General features: G+C 47.6%; 1 protein-coding gene across 2 annotated transcripts in view; it reads right to left on the reverse strand.

The window, feature by feature from the left end:
* The window catches only part of AEBP1 (AE binding protein 1), a 44,664-nt gene that overhangs the window by 20,824 nt on the left and 4,555 nt on the right, over nucleotides 1-19,285 (reverse strand). The window contains exons 2-10 of one of the 2 annotated variants that reach the window (XM_066639226.1): nucleotides 11,783-12,166; nucleotides 10,543-10,608; nucleotides 10,325-10,396; nucleotides 9,289-9,354; nucleotides 5,899-5,988; nucleotides 3,700-3,756; nucleotides 3,051-3,110; nucleotides 1,738-1,833; nucleotides 846-917 (exon numbers count right to left, since the gene is read on the reverse strand). In XM_066639226.1, the coding sequence (XP_066495323.1) occupies nucleotides 846-917; nucleotides 1,738-1,833; nucleotides 3,051-3,110; nucleotides 3,700-3,756; nucleotides 5,899-5,988; nucleotides 9,289-9,354; nucleotides 10,325-10,396; nucleotides 10,543-10,608; nucleotides 11,783-12,166 (963 nt within the window). Of the gene's footprint in view, nucleotides 1-845; nucleotides 918-1,737; nucleotides 1,834-3,014; nucleotides 3,111-3,699; nucleotides 3,757-5,898; nucleotides 5,989-9,288; nucleotides 9,355-10,324; nucleotides 10,397-10,542; nucleotides 10,609-11,782; nucleotides 12,167-19,285 lie in introns of both variants that reach the window. The other variant, XM_066639225.1, reaches the window with a different exon arrangement.

Below are 19,285 nucleotides of genomic sequence, written 5' to 3' on the forward strand. Positions count from 1 at the left end.
TCCCTCTCCCTCTCACGTATACACCCCCTCAGACATTACACTTGCCTTGTCCCTTGCCATTGCTGTTGCCAATCCATCTGAATTCCACCTGCTTGCAGAGAGTGTATCTACCTCTCTGCTCTTCCTCCTACTCCCTGGATTCAAAAAGGAAGAGGGAACTGGAGAGGAACAGGAAGTGTGAAGGAGGAGAGACCCATGGGCTAGAGCAGGGGTGTCCAAAGTTTTTGGCAGGAGGGCCACCTCAGCTCTCTGACACTGTGTCAGGGGCCAGGGAAAAAAGAATTAATTTACATTTAAAATTTGAATAAATTTACATAAGTTTACATAAATGAATATATTAAAAATGAACTTATATGAATGAATGAAGGTCTTGCAATAGCTCAAGGCCTATAAAAGGCCTTCCACAAAGCAAGGCTGGCCTTTCCTTTGCTGCTGCTACTGCATCACAGATGTGAAACAGCAAGCAGTGGAGGAAGCCCTCATCCCACAGCTCACCGAGAGGTCAAACAGTTGCGTCGGGCCAGTGAGGGCTCCAACAAATCTCCAGAGAGCCAGAGGCTCATTAGAGACTGGGGACTCCCTGAGGGCCGCATTGAGAGGCCTCGAGGGCCGCAAGTGGCCCCAGGGCCGGGGTTTAGGCACCCCTGGGCTAGAGCATCAGAGACTTTCTCCACCTCTCCTCCACACTTCCTCTTTCACTTTGTTCTCCTCTTCCTTTCTGAAACCGAGGAGTGGGAGGAGGAATGGCGGCAGCTGGTGTGCTCCCAGGTGAGGAGCGCACCATTTAACACACCATCTCAGGTGTCAAGAGGCCTTGGATCAAACAAACTCTCTTCACCACTCACTTATTTTCTCTTCTGGGCTCCACTCATCTTCATCTGTCTCCCACTTTTTCCCTCCTGTTTTCTTTGGCTTTCCTGCACACAAAGACAAGGAGTACAAAGTTTAGGGAGCAAACTTTTGGGAGCAGAAAAAAAAAGGACAACTTAAGTTAGCATATGTGAAAGGTGTATGAAATTGGGCATGGTGTGGAGAAAACAAAAAGAATAAAACGTTTCCTCCATCTATTACAATACTGGAAGTCAGGGTCACCCAATGAAATTGATGGGCAGTGGATACAGAAAGGAAAAAGTACTGCAGTTGAAAAAGGACAAAAGAAAGAACTTCTACCGAAAACCATGTAATTAACTTATGGAACTCACCACCACAAGATGTGGTGATGCCCAGAGGTGTTTATTTACCTTACTCAGACCATCGTGTTCAGTAAGACTTCAGTTGTAATCCTAACTTGCCAGAAACAAACCTCAAAGCAGTAGTTTAGATGGCTTTACAAGGGGATGAAAAAAATTCATGGAGAGCTGTTGATAGACAGCTACAGGCCATGAGACCTCCAGCTCAGGTGGGAAAAGTGTTGCATGCCCCCTCCCTGTGCCATAGTCTTGATCCTGACCAAGACCTCAAACCCCCCTCCCCACAATGACAGAAATTGGGTAATGTTTTTGATATCATGTCCTGACTTCAGTTTGATGTGTGTGTTTACAGAAAGGGGGGGGAGGAGAAGCTATGGAGGTGTGCAGCCAGGCAAGGGCCTTCCACCAATTTTCTACAGAGGCATCTACCACAGCTAGCTTCATAGATGGTCCGGCCCTGTACATCACCTGCAGAAGCTTTCCTCCAATATACTCCCCCATGAATTGGTGCAGCTCTGGATTGTTTCTGGATCTCAAGACTACCCACCTTTGCGCTCCTTGCCTTTCTCACCAGTCCATTTGTCTTCATCTGGGTCACCATCCTCTTCCTCCTTGCTGCTGCCAACTCCCTTCTTGGGCTTCTCTGATCCAGAGCAAAGAGGAGCAGTGTTATATCAGGGCAAAACCATTATATCGTTCTGAATAGTGCAGGTTCAGTTTTTTTGCAAGCAGGTACGTGGACTTCAGCTCCCAGGTGTGCTCCAGTGGCCACAGTGCCAGGTAAGCTTGGGGAAGTGCAGAAATCATGTGTATGCTTTGAAGGGGAGGTGGGAGTGGGGATCATGCAGGTGTTTGATAGCATGGAGCAATTCAGTGGACTACCCTGACTTAAGGCTGACTGAGCTGGTTGCCTCTGGTGGCAGAGAGGGAGAGTTGTGCTGTCATCCTTTTCTCCTGCTTCCTGGACTCAAAAAGGATGGGGTATGTTGCACATGCCCAACATGGCATTTACTCAGCCTGTGGTTGGTCTGTGGAACTCCTTGCCACAGGATGTGGTGATGGCGTCTGGCCTGGATGCCTTTAAAAGGGGATTGGACAAGTTTCTGGAGGAAAAATCCATTACGGGTTACAAGCCATGATGTGCATGTGAAACCTCCTGATTTTAGAAATGGGCTATGTCAGAATGCCAGATGCAAGGGAGGGCACCAGGATGAGGTCTCTAGTTATCTGGTGTGCTCCCTGGGGCATTTGGTGGGCCGCTGTGAGATACAGGAAGCTGGACTAGATGGGCCTATGGCCTGATCCAGTGGGGCTGTTCTTATGTTCTTAACTACAATTCCCAGAAAGCCTTGCAGGTCTCTTGTTATCTGGTGTGCTCCCTGGGGCATTTGGTGGGCCACTGTGAGATACAGGAAGCTGGACTAGATGGGCCTATGGCCTGATCCAGTGGGGCTGTTCTTATGTTCTTATGGCTTGTAACCTGTGATGGACTTTTCCTCCATAAATCTACCCAACCCCCTTTTAAAGGCATCTCAGCCAAGTGCCTATCACCACATCCTGTGAAGGAATTCCACAAATTAATTACATGCTGGGTAAAGAAATATTTTCTTTTGTCTGTTCTAAGCACATAAGGGGAACTGTGTTTGGGATGCCATCTCAGACCCAAGAGGATTTGGGGCCATCCCTGCCGACTTGGCTCTGGGGGACAAGCACTGGATCTGCCACCTCCTTGGAAGCAACCAGCCTTTTCCACTTCTGTCATCTCTAAAATAAAAACCCCATGCCTGTAGGCCCAGTTCCTCTTCCCCATTGCATCCTCCTCACTTGGGCTCTGTTCCTCTTCATTGGTCTCCATCTCACCTTCTTCCTCCTTTTTGGTGGGGAATTCTTCAGGCTTTGGGGGAAGAAGACCATAGTCCACTGCAGAGAAAAGGGGGATAGGTGAAGAGGCAGCTGATATCCCACTGTCAGCTTCTCCCCAACCCCACCACCCTTCACAACCGAGGTCCCCTAACATAAAGATGATCATATCCACAGTATTTGCGTCCCAGAGCATGACTTCAAAGTTCATGGCACAACAACCTCCCTGAAGCTAACACAACACACACCCCTATTCATACAGCACCTGTAAGTGGCTTGGTGGTGATGGGATGACACCATCACATGCACCACCAAATTGCTTCTAGGACAGCCATTTCTGGCCGCGTGGAGCCTGATGGTGCAGGAGAGCCCATCCACTGCCAAATGTGTCACAAAACTCCACTCAGCGGGGGCTCAGATGGCACACTATAACTTCCCAGGATGCATCACCCGGGGGTGAAAAATTATTCCCTTACTTCTAGCCAGCACCCACCTTGCGCTAGATAGATCACAGGCCACTCAGCCTGCCTGTTCCAGAGCATGTTAGGATCGGCTTGCCCATCTTGGAAGTGTGCAACAGGCTGCCCAGCCTGTCTCAGCAGGTTCTAACCTTGCTTGACTTTTCCAGAAAATGTGAGATAATACTTACCGTCTCCATAGTCATAATGGCTCTCAAAGGGTGGGGTAGGCGGCACCTCAGGTTTCTCTGCAGCGCAAAACACAATTACATATAAGACTCTCAATGATATATTAACCCAGTTAAAGGCCCACAGTCAGCCCAAGTTTCCAGCTACTGCCCCATGTTTGTGACCAACAGTCCCTGTGGTTCAATGTTCAGATTCAAACAGGTGTCAAGTAGGTGGGCATAAGAGACAGGGTCTTGTCCGCAGTGGCACCCCAACAATGGTCAATACTCCCAGGGGCGTTCAGCCTGACGACCACAACATGATGGAATTGAACACTTATTTATTTCCTTGTTGACTGACTGGGCGATATAAAATTTGATCAGTGTTTGCTTTGTTGCATTCTTGGTACGTTTTGCCAAGATTAAAAATTCTGTGTAGTGTGAACTGGACAAGAGCAATCAAAGAGGGCCATCCTAGGCATGTACTCAGAAGTAAGCCCCTCTGGGTTTCACTGGACCTAATCCAGCATATATAAGATGGCAGCCGACAGTAACCTCTGCTCCTGAATTACATCTTCACTGAAAATTGTTGTCACCATAAAATCCTTTTATGGGTCTGGAATTTTGAAATTGTAAAGAAGTTACCGGCCAGTCATTCTGCACCTTTATAAAAATCTCAACCTACACTAAATCCTCTACATACTGGTTCCATTTTGGGAGTCTGTCCAGAAGTCAGAACATACACAGCTGGTTCTTCCTGGTCCAGCCGTATTGCGCATGCACAAAACCACCACAATGGATGTACAGTGTCTATGTGAACGTGCTGATGCAGCCACCCGTAATTCAGACATCCGTAACTCAAGGAGCCAGTGTATGTCTCTCAAAGGGTTTTTCAGGACTTAGTCTGGATGTAAAACTAGATCCTAAGCCTGAGAAATAAGCTATCAAGGGCTTAAAGCACTAGTGCAATGTAGGGCTAAGAGACAGTGCTGCAAATCACATCTCTGGACATGATTTCAGTGGGTGGCCTCAGGCCAACACCTGCTTCATCTGAAGCCTCGGCACCTGCTTTCCAATTACTTCCATGTGCCTAAATAACCTGCCCATCACAAACAGGAGCAGACTGTTAACACTCTTAACTGGGCAGGGGATGTTAAAATAAAATGCTGTCTGCTCCCCATTTTCTATAAGCTTCATTCTCCGTAAAAGATGTTATGCTGGCATGTGAAAAGCAGGAAGACCTTTGCCAGAATGAAGCTGGGGCAGCGAAGAAGAAACAGCCGACTTCTGCTTTAGTTTGAGCCGTGGTATAGAGAAGGTTGAAGGTGTCCTGGGCCAGTTCGCTGGCGTTCTGGGTCAGTCTGACTTTTTAGCCGACTGGATTTTTTCCCCTCTTTGCTGACTTCACTGAATTGTTGGCTTCTACTATTTGTTTTTGGCCTTGCCTTTTCCAATGTGTATTCAGAGAGGCAATGAATTTCAGTCTTTGCTCTCCCTCCTGTGCATGGGCCTCGTTACCCATTAACGGAACCCCCACAGCTACCAAATTCTGCAGATAATGAGATCCGTGGGGAGGGCACTGGAATTACCTCCAAAGGTTGTGTGTGCTCCTCGGAAGGCTCCCAGATGCGACTGGAAGGCATATTCCGGAAGCCATCCAGCCGCAGGCTGGGCACCCATTCAGATCTGCGGGTGCCAAGCCCCACAGGTAAAGAGGACCCACTGTATATCAGACACAAAACCTATAACCTTACGCATTGGAAACAGTTGATAGTTTGTTTTTTTTCTTTTTTTCATCAGGATACTAAGGACTCTAGGCCCATAAAGCTTCCAAAACTGGGCAAGACTTATGAGTTATTCCTGTCCCCACCAGAAAGCATGTCTAGCAGAAGGCTAGCACCAAATGCAAAACACCAAGACACAGGAGGCTATTAGTCAGCAAGCCCAAGGAGGAAGGTGTTTCCCAGCCTGAAACTGCATATCATTTAGGCTACAGTCCTAGGCACACATACCTGGGAGCAGGTCCCATTGAACTCGATGGGACTACTCAAAATTAGATGTGCGTAGGCTCAGGCTGTTGGCCTCCTTTCTGCCTTGGCTATCTTGAGGATAGCCTTTCCATTCCTTTTCCCCTCCTTGGTTGCCACCCTCCCCTTCCCCACCACTTAATCTCCGTCTATTTTCCAACATCCAGCAGCGACTGAAAGGAAACAAGCTGCGTACTTGGCTTCTCCTCCGTCTCCTCCAGCGGCGGCCTCTCAGGTTTCCTTCTGCTCGGCCTGCTGGGTTTGTTCCGGCGTCTGATGTACTCAACTGTGGGGGGAGAAGGAAGAGGATTGTGTCACTTGGGAGAGTCTCGGTGCATGTGCAGAGGGAGACAGGATGGAGGGAAGGGACTTCTCATAAGCAACGGTCATTTCCAGAAACTTCTCTTGTCGTGCCAGCCAGTCTGCTTGCAGTCACACACAGAAATGAAATGGTCCTTCCACAGCACAGGAGATATAGCATGGTTCCTGGACAAAGCACACTAATCCTCCTCCTTCTACCCTCCTATTCCTGTTGTGGTCTGTGGAACCCAGGCATGCACCCTTTAAGTCGAGGCAATTTACGTCTGGGGGAAAAAATTCAGGGAACAGGAAATGGATGGCAAAGTCATGTGAGTCCATCATAAACAGTAAGGGAACAAAGTATGACAATCTCAGCCTGAGCACCCCACCTGGATGTGCTTGAGAAGAATGGTGGGAGGTGAGTCACTCTATGGACCTCTAGGACAGAAGGTGCAAACAATTTGGGATGCACAACTGGCAACAGATTTAATTTGGCGGTTTCAGAGGATATCACCAAGCTTGGGTCAACATTCCTACTGGAATTGCTGAAAAAGGAGGAGTGACTGCTGGAGGTCAAGTGCCCTCCTATCCCCTTCCCCCCCCCCGACTTAAATTGTCACATGAACATAAGAACAGCTCCACTGGATCAGGCCATAGGCGCATCTAGTCCAGCTTCCTGTATCTCACAGCGGCCCACCAAATGCCCCAGGGAGCACACCAGATAACAAGAGACCTGCAAGGCTTCCTGGGAATTGTAGTTAAGAACATAAGAACAGCCCCACTGGATCAGGCCATAGGCGCATCTAGTCCAGCTTCCTGTATCTCACAGCGGCCCACCAAATGCCCCAGGGAGCACACCAGATAACAAGAAGACCTGCAAGGCTTCCTGGGAATTGTAGTTAAGAACATAAGAACAGCCCCACTGGATCAGGCCATAGGCGCATCTAGTCCAGCTTCCTGTATCTCACAGCGGCCCACCAAATGCCCCAGGGAGCACACCAGATAACAAGAGACCTGCAAGGCTTCCTGGGAATTGTAGTTAAGAACTTAAGAACAGCCCCACTGGATCAGGCCATAGGCCCATCTAGTCCAGCTTCCTGTATCTCACAGCGGCCCACCAAATGCCCCAGGGAGCATACCAGATAACAAGAGACCTCATCCTGGTGCCCTCCCTTGCATCTGGCCTTCTGACATAGCCCATTTCTAAAATCAGGAGGTTGCACATACACATCATGGCTTGTAACCTGTAATGGATTTTTCCTCCAGAAACTTGTCCAATCCCCTTTTAAAGGCATCCAGGCCAGATGCCATCACTACATCTTGTGGCAAGGAGTTTCACAGATCAACCACACGCTGAGGTGGACCAACCTCACGCTGCATTGACATGCATCAATGCAGAAAAAAAACCTTGTTTCAGTGGTGCAATAATCACATGTGCAGATCATTGTTAGTTAGTATTCCGTCCTTTCTGAAAGGTACATACCTGGATTGAAACAGACCACAACAGGAATTGGTGGGGTAGTAGGAGGAGGGTTAGTGTGCTGGTGCAAGGAATGGGGTGTGGGAGCCAGAAAAAGGAGAATTGGTGCAGGGCGGTAGAAATTAGTTAGGAGCACTCAGTAATATGGGATCACGTGTGGCAGGGAAAGCAGGGCATGTACAGAAAAAAGTAACACAGAGGGTTAGGGCTGCCAAATCAGATGGATCCCAGAAACTGAGATATCTGGCATTGGTAACTGCCAACCTTTGAAAAATGGGGAGGGGGGATCTGATAAAGCAGACCTGGAGTAGAGTTCAGCGGTGGCCCAAAAGTGACCTGAGATTGAAACTTTGTCACCTGAGAAACAAGAACAAACTAGAGGGACAGAGTTGCTTGAGGGAGTTGGCAAGTAGGGTGTTTCATAGAAGGACGAGATCCTTAGATTCTATCTAGCACAACTGTTACACTTTGGACCTTGCTATGGAATCCGTGCTTTTTTAAATTTTCTTTTTTTAACTGGCCTTCTACCAGTTCACATGTTGGGAATCACCTGGAGAGACTGGGAGAGGTGCGCTCCCCTGCCCTTACACATACACACACACGGGGGGGGGGGGGGAGAAAAGGTTAAAAGCAAGAAAACATAAAGTCCCAATTGTCTAGCGTTTTAGAAAACAATCCAGATTCCTGCAGCCAGCCTGACCCAATAGGTGAACCAGGAAAAATGACCACCCGGCCAAGTCTTGATTTGGGGTCCCAGCTCAGGGCAGTTCTATTTGCTTTGGCAAAATCCCCCACCCCCATCTGCCAAACACTGTTCAGGAAAGAGCAGGGCACGGCACTTTCCACTCACATGGGCCAAAAAAGCCAGGACATGTGCAAGGGAAATGGGGAGGGGGAGGGATGGACGTCTGGGCTGCTGAGCTGTTTCCTCCATGAATGTCTGCACAAATTCAAAGCAGCTTGAGGAGTGGAATGAGAAAAACGTGCACCCTCTGCAAACATAGGAAGCTACTTTTTACAAAATCTGACCATTGGTCCAGCTAGGTGAGTATTGCTTACACTGCCTGGCAGCAACTCTCGAGGGCAATGTTTCTCCAACTGGGGATCGAGACCCACTAGGGGGTCTTGAGCCAATTTCAGGTGGGTCGCATAGCACCTAGCTCAGGTGCCATTGAAAATACAGGGCTGAAAATACAGAGCTGCTGGGCAAGATGGGCTCTCAGTGGGAGGGAGGCCTGGTGCTTTGCCTTGAATAGGTGGGGAGACGGGACCCTGGAAAGGGGGGAGGGCTGTGTGGTTGGAGAAAGATCCAAGTCTGAAATCTGTTTTGACTACCGAGCTTGAATGTCTGAATTCTGAGCTGTGCAAATAACAGCACAAGCATGATGTGCAATGGGACCTTTGGCTGATCGCGGCTGAGCTTTGAAGCCTAAATTGATGTCACTTCCATCCATGACATCACTTCCAGGTTAATGACATCACTTCTGTTGGGTCCTGACAGATTGTGGTTCTAAAAAGCAGGTCCCGTTGCTAAAAAGTTTGAGAACCAACTGGTCTAGGGAATCTCACTCTGCCCTACCTGGAGTTTGAATGTGGGGCCTAGCACCCAAGACACTAGTCTTGGAGCTTTGCAAAGAGAACATTCCCACCGCAAAGGCCAGACGTGACATTGCATCATGGGTCATAAAAGGGCTGCCCCAAAGAGCTGGACCAGGCTGCCTCTCTGCCCACTGTTATGGACCACGGTCACCCCCTAAACACAGGAACAGTTACTAAATGGAGGCAGGACGACGCAGCAGCACCTACAATCCTCATAGTCCTCGCGCTCCAGCTGCTCGTTGTAATCCAGCGTCGGTGGCTCTTCAGGAGGATCTAGAAAAAAGAAGCAGCAGCATCAATTCCCAAATCTGGAGGTCACCCAGGATGTAAGGGTTGGAGGGCAAAGGTTGAACAGCAACTCACAGCACGCTTGAGTCGCCCTCTCACTGCTGACCCCCAACCTCTGATGATGATCTCAATAAACTACTGCCAGGAGCCACCAGGTGTGCCACGGGATTTTGGGGAGGGTCATATAAGAGTAGGGAAATTGGGGTATTTGAGCCCCCTACCAGCAGCATGGTGTGCCTTGCCAGTGATCAAAAAACAGATGATGTGTTTTAGCACCTTGTCAGTATGCCATGAGATTTAAAAAAAAGCTGAAAATCGCTGCTATACACACTCACCTGAAATTAAGTCCCACTGAAGGGACTTCTGAATAAACATACTAGCTGTCTATGATCCACTAAGTTCGCTGGAACTAAACACAAGACACGGAGTTCCAATGAAAGCTTGTGTGGTGTGCGGTAGATGGAACAGTGGATGGCAACAGCTCAAACTCCTCTGAAATACTCAGAAGTTTATAGCATCCTTTTTTCCCCACAGGTGCTAGACGGCAGGGGCTACATTCCCATCTGCAGGAAAATTCAGACCAGTGAAGGTCTGGCCAACAAGGAGCAGAACAATGTCTACTGCACCAGAGCAGAAAAGCCTAACGGTGGCTGAGATACTGGGGAGTGATCCTACTGAGAGTGCCTGAGTTTCCCTGCACTAAGATGCTGTCTGTCTATATGTGTTATACTTAGTTGTTGGCAACCTTCAGTCTCGAAAGACTATGGTATCGCGCTCTGAATGGTGGTTCTGGAACATATGTGTTATACAGATCAGCTATTGCTGGAATATTGCTCATCATGGGGTGCCCATATTGACTCATCTCCCCTTGCTTGTCTAGACTGGGCTGTGATGGAAGGCGGGCAAGAGACCTGGGCATACAGCCAGCCACAGATACAAGTGCCTGCCTGCTTACCTGTCTGTCTTTCATGGTCCCAGCCTTCTCCTCTGGGCTCTTCGGGTTCCACTGGGGGTTCATATAAATCAGCTAAGGAGTTAAAAACAAAATAAAATCAATAGGGGTACTACTGGCTTTGTCTTGCCCTACTGAGGAATGGGACTGTAGTTCAATGGTAGACCACCCCAACCACGAGGGCCCCACTATGCCCACATGCCCCCCCCCACAGGTCTTACTGTGATGCCTCTTTGGATCCAGTTCCTCACCCCACTGCGGTTCCGTTTGTTCCTCTGGGATTCGAGCTGCAGGACAGACAGCTAGAGTCAGAGATGAGGTAGCAAAGACTAAGGGGTAGGGGGAGGACAGGGCTTCAGGGATGAGCAAAGATGGCCAAAAAGCAGTGGCGTAGCTAGGAGGATGGGGGTCAATTGCCCTATGTAGCATTCCTTGGGGGGGCATCAGGGAGATACCTTTCTGAGGCCCAGGGAGGCTGTGTGTGGCCTCCCCAAGCCTCAGGAGGCTTCAGAAACTTGCTAAAACTGGAAGTGCCTTTCTAAGGCCTTCTAAGCCTTGGTGAGACCATGAACAGCTTTAGAAAGGCACTTCGGTTTTTGCCAAAAACTGGAAGTACCTTTCAAAGGCCTTCGGGGAGCGGGTGTTTATGCCCCCCGGGTGCCAGATGGTGTAGCAACCCCACTGCCAGAAAGCTCCTCTCAACCTTGGGAGTCAGGAGTAACTCAGAAGCCTCCTTCCATGCAAAACACAGGGAGTGGGGCCTACCACAGAAGACCCCAAGGACACGGCATTTAGCCTCTAGTACAGTGATTTTCAACAACCATTGGTGTGCCGTGAATGATCTGTAGGTGTGCCTTGGGAGTTTGGGGGAGGGTTATATATTTGTAGGGCCATTTGGGGATGTGAGCCTCTGGTCAACAGCGCGTGTGCCATGTCAGTTGTCAACAAAATTAATGGCCTGCCTTGACAATTTCAGTGCCTTCTCAGTGTGCCGTGAGATGGAAAAGATTGAAAATCACTGCTCTAAAAGAAAGTTCCTAACCCTCAAGAAATGCAGAAGCCTGACACTACCTAGCAGACCAGAGAGTCAGGACATAATTAATGCTGAGGAACAAACAATTGGCAAAGAGCAAAGATTTTGTTCACATCGATAATATTTTCATTTTTAAAGCTGAACTTTCCAATGGAAGGGGGGGGGAGAGAGAGAGATCCAAGGATTGGAGAAAGTCACCGGCAACTTATAGCACTTCCTTCTGGTAGACAAGAGCCAGGGAATCCATAGGAAAGAGGGAAGATAGCCACTTGCCTGCATCACCCAAAAAACACACCTTCATCCTGCGCCTATTTCAACATGACAGTCCCCCTGCATCCCTCCATGGACCTCCTTTCTCCAAAATTTGGCAACAGAGAAGGATCTGGAGGATCCTTACATGGAGGATGGAAGAAAGAGCAGCCACTTACATTCTCCCCCTTCTTCATTCACCCGGGACAGCTCATCTTCCCTTCCATAGGGCAAATGGGATGAATCGGGCACCCCATAGTCATCCTCCTGCCTGCCTGCGGGTGGGATCAACGGCCCTTCAGGAAAACGGTAGCTCTCTTCTTCCCCGTACGATTGGGTGGTTGGAGGCTGCTCTGTTTTCTTTCCCCCTGGCTTTTTGGTGGCCTTGGGAGTCTTGGGTTTCTTGGTGGACTTCGGGCGCTTCTCCTTGGGCTTTTTAGTGGGCTTCGGAGGCTTCTCCTTCTTGGAGCCTTTGGGCGGTCTCTCTCTGGGCTTCTTGGTTGGCTTGGGTGGCTTCTCCTTCTTCCCCTTCTTGGGCTTCTCCTTAACTTTCCCCGGGGTTCCTGTGAGACAAGAAACACGGTCAGTCCCTTGTAGGTCTCCAAGCTAACAGTACCATAATAGGCGTGCTGTGTCCCACTGGATGAGCAGATGCCAAATGTCTCATGGCTGTGTCCCACTGTCAAGCAGTGGCATCACTAGAGGGGTGCTGGGGTTGTGAACCTCACTGGGTGACACCCTCAAGGGGGTGACACCAATACTGACCAAAATTGTGACAATCTTGAGATTTATGAATAATACCTATGTGCATTCAGTTCAATGTCTGCATGGCATATACATCAGTAGGACTCTTTCCCTACATCTGTCAAAGGTACTCTACATGCATGCATGTGTCTAAATAATGTGTCTAAAATAAAAAATAAAGGTTTTGACCTTTAAAGCCCTATACTGCTCTGGGCCAGGGTATCTTAGAGACCGCCTACTCCTGTACAATCCAGCTCGTCCTCTTAGGTCATCAGAGAAGGCCTTTTTACAAGTGCCGCCGCCTAAGGAGGTACGTGGGGCAGCGGCAAGAAACAGGGCCTTCTCAGTAGTGGCACCAACGCTATGGAACTCCCTTCCCCTTGTCTTGAGAATGGCTCCCTCTCTTGAGACTTTTCGGCGAGGCCTGAAGACCCTGCTGTTTAAACAAGCCTTCTGACTTCATGGCCTTTTTAACATCTTTTATACATCTTTTAGTTGTTTTTTTACAGGCCTGATTCCTCTATGAACTGCTGTTTTATGCTCTTTTTATTCTGACTTTTATCTGACTACTGTTTTTATGGTTTCTGTTAATGTGTTTTTAATATGTTTTTTATCTGTTTCTTAAATTATGTTTTAATCTGTTTTTAATATGTTGTAAGCCGCCCTGGGTCCCTTTAGGGAGAAGGGCGGGATAGAAATAAAGTTTATTATTATTATTATTATTATTATTATTATTATTATTATTATTATTATTATTATTATTTTACCACCCTTCCTCCAAGGAGCTCAAGTTTCTCCCCTCCTTTGGTCCTCACAACAGCCCTGTGAGGTTGGTGAGGCTGATAGACAGTGACTAGCCCAAGGTCACCCAGGAAACTTCATGCCTGAGTGGGGATCTGAACCTGGTTCTTCCAAGTCTAAGTCCGACTGCCAAACCACTACACCATCCTGGCTCTCCATGATTTTAGGCAAAGGTCTCTTCCAAGCCCTACCTGGAGTCACCAGGGAAGGACTCCAGGACCTTCCACATGGAAAGCAGCTGCCCTGCCACTGACCTACAGCCCCATCTCCATGTCTGACATTCATAGACTTCACATCTTCAAATGCATGTGGTGTGATCTTCAATGGGCAAATGACAGACAAACATGAGTACAAAGTAAGCATAACAATGGGGTCAAAAGCAGGATCAATTTAACAGTCTGAGAGCTTACTTCTGAGTAAGTCTACACCTTTTCCCCCTGTAAACACATACAGGATCAGGCTTGCACAAGTGATTCACTTTATAACAATCATGAGAGTCAAGGCACTATAATTCAACTGTCAAGAAATGGAGCCCGAAGCATAGAGATCTGTTGAATTTCACTTCTGAGGGTGCTGCCCCTGGTCTATCTAATCCCATCTAGGTCCCACCCAGGTCCCAAACAGGTCCCATCCCATCCAGGGACCTAACAGAGTCAGGTCCCTGGTCCACCTAATTCAGGATTGCCAACACTGGCTGGCAACAGTTTCTGGCAAGGAATCTCTCTCATTTCCTACTTGGAAATGTTGCTGGAACCTATGAACTGGGAACCTTCCACATGGGGGAAACCAAGTGCCCCACTCTAGTAAGCAACAGACTGACCCCTAATGTCAGTTGACTTCTTCATCAACTCTGCAGTCACTGGACCATATGAACTGCTCAGCACCAGCCATAAAGGAGTAAACCTCTATTTTATTTTTTTTGCACCCTTCGGATTGAATAACCACCTCAGAGATAAGCCTGTCACTTTGAAACTCAGGCATGTACAGGGCCAGCTTTAGGAGCTGCGGGGCCCAACTGGAAATATATTTTTGCAGGGCCCCCAGTTCACAGCCAAGATGTAAATAAAATTTATAGACTTTATATCTCTGTGATTTAAAGCAACCATTTTCAACCACTGTGCAGTGGCACACTGGAGTGCCGCCAATGGTCACCAGGTGTGCCGCGGGAGTTTGGTGGGGGGTCATTTATTAATAGGACCATTGGGGGATATGCACCCCCCACTAACAGCATGGTGTGCCTTGTTAATTGTCCAAAAACTGATGGCGTGCCTTGACAATTTTAGTGCCTTTTCAGTGTGCCATGATTTAAAGAGTGGAAAGCAATCAAAACGTGCACTTAAAGTACACATGAGTTAACGGATCAAATGGCTCTAAGCGCATTTCAATTTAAAATTGCCTGCATGTAAGCCTCCAAGTAAACAAACAAAATGTGTGGATTACGTTTGAAAAGTAAATAAGTAAATAGTTACCTTTGAAACGTAAAACTACTTGTTTTAGTGACTGAAATGTCGTAAAGATATTAATTTCATTTTTAATTTTTACCTTAGCACAGGGCCTCCTTAGGCAACAGGTCCAATTGGCTTAAAGCTGGCTCTGCATGTAGAACAAGCCAAGGTCCATTGTTGGAAAAAGCATCTGGAAGTTTTGCCTGCTACGGTCGGGAGGTGCAGTGTGGATTTTTTTTAGAATGATGATTAGTCCAGGACTCCATTGTGACTTTCCAAGCATTCCCCCATCCGCCACCGCCTCTTTTTGCTGAAGCCCAAGAATCCTGGCCTGGCCAAGGCCTTGCTCGGTGAGTCAGAGGCCCCATCTCCAAAAGACAGAGGCTTGTGATGAGTAAGGGCTCCGTCACAGCCAGCCACAACCTCATTCCAAACTTCTGAGCAGTGGCGTGGTCTGTGGGAGTCTTAGAGCCGGGCTCCAGTCTGCGCTTGGGACTGACAGTCCCGATACCCTCTGGGCAATGGGCTGCAAACCAACCTAGCTCTGTCATGCCAAGAACAATGTTTTGTTTTTTTTGTTTTTTCCCAAATTTGGGGCTGTCTCTTATTCCTGGAAAGGAGCAAACTGGGGGGGACAACACATGTCAAGTTTGTGCGTCTCCCTTCTCCCACATCCTCGGAGGTCAGGCACATCTCTGATCCTGCAGTTTCCTCCACACGCAGCAGTCTGAAGCTGGAAAGAGGGAGTAATGATGCCATTCTTTCTCCACTCATCACTACAAACTACCCCCCATAGCGGTTGAGCTGGAAGCCAAGTCTTTCTTTTCCTTCCCATCTGCTGTCCCCTTCCCTCCTTCTGGGCCCTCTTCCAGCTGCAGCAGAAGCTCAAAGGCATGGGAATATGTAGGACACACACATATGGGACAGAGGTTCCCAGGATCCCACCCTGAGAGTCCCACAAAAGAAAAAAAATACCGAGCTCAGTTGTAAATTATACTCAAGCTTGTTAACACAGACCTATTTCCCTATATCTGCTATGCATTCAAGCTTCCACAAAGCCAGTTTGCCAAGAGCCAGCAGTCCCAGGTCTTTGGAGAGGGCACCCCACACCCCGCAAATCCAGCAATTAAGGCCAGCTTTAAGCCTATTGGAACAATGGTTTCCAACCGGGCCCCACACCTAAGTGGGTGAGGATCCACTAGGGTCTTGTCAAATGCACACATTGCAGTTTATTAATACTAAGTGATTTTTTTAGAAATCTAAAGAAGATTATTTGTTCCCAAAAAGGCAGTTCACTTACATTTTGAATTTTTTTTAGACAAAAAATAAATAATTCATATTTTTACTCATCATTTCACAGTCACTAGAAACAAGTGGTTTTGTGACTGTTTACTCTTCAAAGGTAATCTACACATTTTGTTTTGTTTACTTGTAAGTTTACATGTAGGCAATTTTATATTCAAATATGCTTCGATCCATTTGCTCCATTAACTAACAAGCACTTTTTAAGCACACGTTTTGATTGCTTTTCATTCTACCCTAGAGATATAAAGTCTATCATAAATTTTATTGATACCTCTAAGATTCCACAGACCTTGGCTGTGAACTGGGGGCCCTGCAAAAAAAATGTTTCCAATTGGAACCTGCGAAAAATGTTTCCAATTCGGCCCTGCAGCTCCTGGGCCAGCCCTGCCTGCAAGGCCGTTCTAAAAGAAATCTATCGCTCATGGGTCTTCTCAGGGTAGAAAGATGCACCGTCCTCACCTACTATGGAAAGGGCAGGTACTAACAGTAGAAGAGAACAAGGAAAAGCGCTTCAAACTCTTCAGACAGCCAAGCCACAAGGCAGGGAAAGCTCATTGGAGTTTGAAGCAGGAGCCAAACCACATTCTGAAGGATGTTGGACAGAAATGTTGATGGAATGGCCGAGTGCCATGGGGGACCAACCCTAATTTTAAAATTCGTTGTACAAAGGGCTGCATTCATTCAGCAGCAACATTAGGCAGCACAGACCCATTTGCAGATGTGCCTCTGTTTCACTCAAGGCAGAATCTTACACACCCACTAGCACAATTCTAGCTGTTATTTTTCAGTGTTACTCTCCCTGCCAATCACTGAACTCGTTCACAGACTCCAGCAAAGCAGGCAGTGCTTGATGTCTCCTTCAGCCGCATGATCGATGTGCGGATAAAACCATGAGCTGAGCAATGGATTGGGAAGAAGGAACTGGGAAGGCAACTATCCTGTGAACACATCCAGATAGGCCCATTTTCAGGCACTGAGAGAGACTCGATGTGATTTTGTATGGGTGGATTTGTCCTCATGCACTTCTCGTGTTCGTAGTTGAGAAGATCACTGCATAAGGAAAAAACTCTGCACTGCTTTAGAAAAATGGTGCTAAGTGCCTGTTTTGCTGTCAGCACACTGCTGAAAGGAAATAAGCTTGAGAAAAAGGTGTGCTCAGTGACAGAGCGCATGCTTTGCATGTTGAAGGTCCCAGCTTCAGTCCTTTGCATCACCAGGTACGGCTGGGACAAGAGCCCTGTCTGCAAACCTGGACCACTGTTGACAATGCTGATTTACACAGACCTGTAGCATTAGTTTCATAACTCAAATATCATGCGCACCTCTTGCTGGGCCCTGGAAGATTTAGGATTCCATGGCGTTAAGACAAGTCATTTAATTCAGCCCATCTACAGAGCGGTCCTGATCACAGGCTAATTTTAAAGTGCAGGAGCTTGTGATGACCACCCCCCCCCCCATACTACAGCCATGCCCCAATAAAATTATAATGGGGGGAAAAACACAAAACCGTTCTTCATTAGAATGTATCTTCTTCTGCCAATTACTTCTGTTTTGAAACTTTACACTTCCTTTAAAGAACCAGCTCATCTCATGCCAAACTCTTGGAGTGGGTTGCAATAGTTTTAAAGCAAATGACTAAAGATGAAAAAAGATTTTTAAAAAATATATCCTAAGTAAACACAAAAGGTATAGTAGAGCACTAGCCTCAGCATGTCTACTCAGAAGTAAGTCCCACAGAAATAAGTCCCAGAAGTACTATCAAGAGTATTTGCATAGCATTACAGACTCTCGTAATTACATGCCACCTCTCAGTATGCTCTTGTGAAGGCTGATGACCTATTCCAACATTTGTCAAACTGTGGGTCAGGACCCACCAGGTGGGTCATGAGCCAATTTCAGGTGGGTCCCACACAGTGGTGTCACTAGGGTTCATGTCACCCGGTACAGGATGCCAGCGCATCACCCCCCATGCAGTGGGCGGGGCAACACCCCAGGTAGTGGGCGTGGTGATATACCATCACTCTGCCCCCACTGGTTTTTTGGCTATACCTTTTGATAGAACAAAGATAGAACACATTCTGCATGAAATTACGCTTTGATTGATATATAACATGATGAAATTATTCCTCCAAACTGTGATTTTAGTGACTTTAGTCACTAGCAGTGTCACATGCACACACACCCAGATGTCAACTTACTAACAACTTAGTGCAGAAGTTCTCAAACTTTTAGCACTGGGACCACTTTTTAGAATGACAATCTGTCCAAGACCCACCAGAAGTGATGTTATGGTGGAAGTGACATCATCAGGCAAATTAAAATAAATAAGTATAAATAATTAAAGTAAAACAAATAAATAAGCAGAAGCCAGCCCTGTTCCACCAAGTGAATTTCCTCTGTAGCCTGCCTGCAATAACACCCCCCTCCAAAACCAGTAAGGTTTTCAGCCCTACCCAGTGCCCAGTTCAATTTAAGAACTTCTGTTTAAACCAGATCACTGTCAGGATCCACCTGGCTTTGCAAGTCTCAAAAAAGTTCACCTTATCAGCTGAAGCCTCTGTTTTGATCCTTTCTAGTGTGGGGGGGTGAGGCTGCCTTCTGGAGCACTTGTTTAGCTCCAGGTGCATAAGATCAGGACCATTCTGGTAGCCTTGCACTCTCCTTCACCTGATCTTCCAAGGCATGTTTGCTTACTCGTGAGTAAACATGACCGTGAGGCTTAGTTTTGCTTTCCATAGGGCTCAATACATTCATCTGCTTGGAGGGAGGGACTTCCTTCTCAGGTGTTTTTGGAAGCTGCATTAATTGGATCAGGACCATTCTGCTGTCATTGGATTCCTCTCAGCCTGCCCTTTCTGAAGGCCTAAGGCAAGTTTGCCTACTCACGAGTAAACACGCAATACGGCTCACTTTCAGTTTCTATAGGGCTCCATGCATTTTTTTGTTCTCCAGTTTTTTGGCCATAACTTTTGATAGAAAGGAGATATTTCACTCTGGTTTTTTCCATTGCTTTCCACTTGAAATTCCACATCCAATGGTATATAATATGATGGGGTTATTCCTAACCACCGCAATTTTAGCACGTCACCCCCCCAGTGCGTGTCATCCCCCCAGTGCACGTCACCCCCCCCCAGTGCACGTCACGTGGTGCGGCCTGCACCCCCTAGCAATGCCACTGGTCCCACAGCACCTAGCTCAGCTACCATTGAAAAGACAGAGCTGAAAACACAGGGTACAGAGCTACTGGGCAGGGTGGGCTCCTGGTGGGGGAGAGGCCTGGTGCTTTGCCCTGAATAGGTGGGAAGATGGGATGCTGGAAAGGGGGGCAGGCTATGTGGCTGAAGAAGGAGCCAAGTCCGCGTTCGGCTTTGAATTCCAAGCTGGAAT

Source organism: Tiliqua scincoides, chromosome 11, assembly GCF_035046505.1.
Source record: "Tiliqua scincoides isolate rTilSci1 chromosome 11, rTilSci1.hap2, whole genome shotgun sequence".
Classification (NCBI taxonomy): domain Eukaryota; kingdom Metazoa; phylum Chordata; class Lepidosauria; order Squamata; family Scincidae; genus Tiliqua; species Tiliqua scincoides.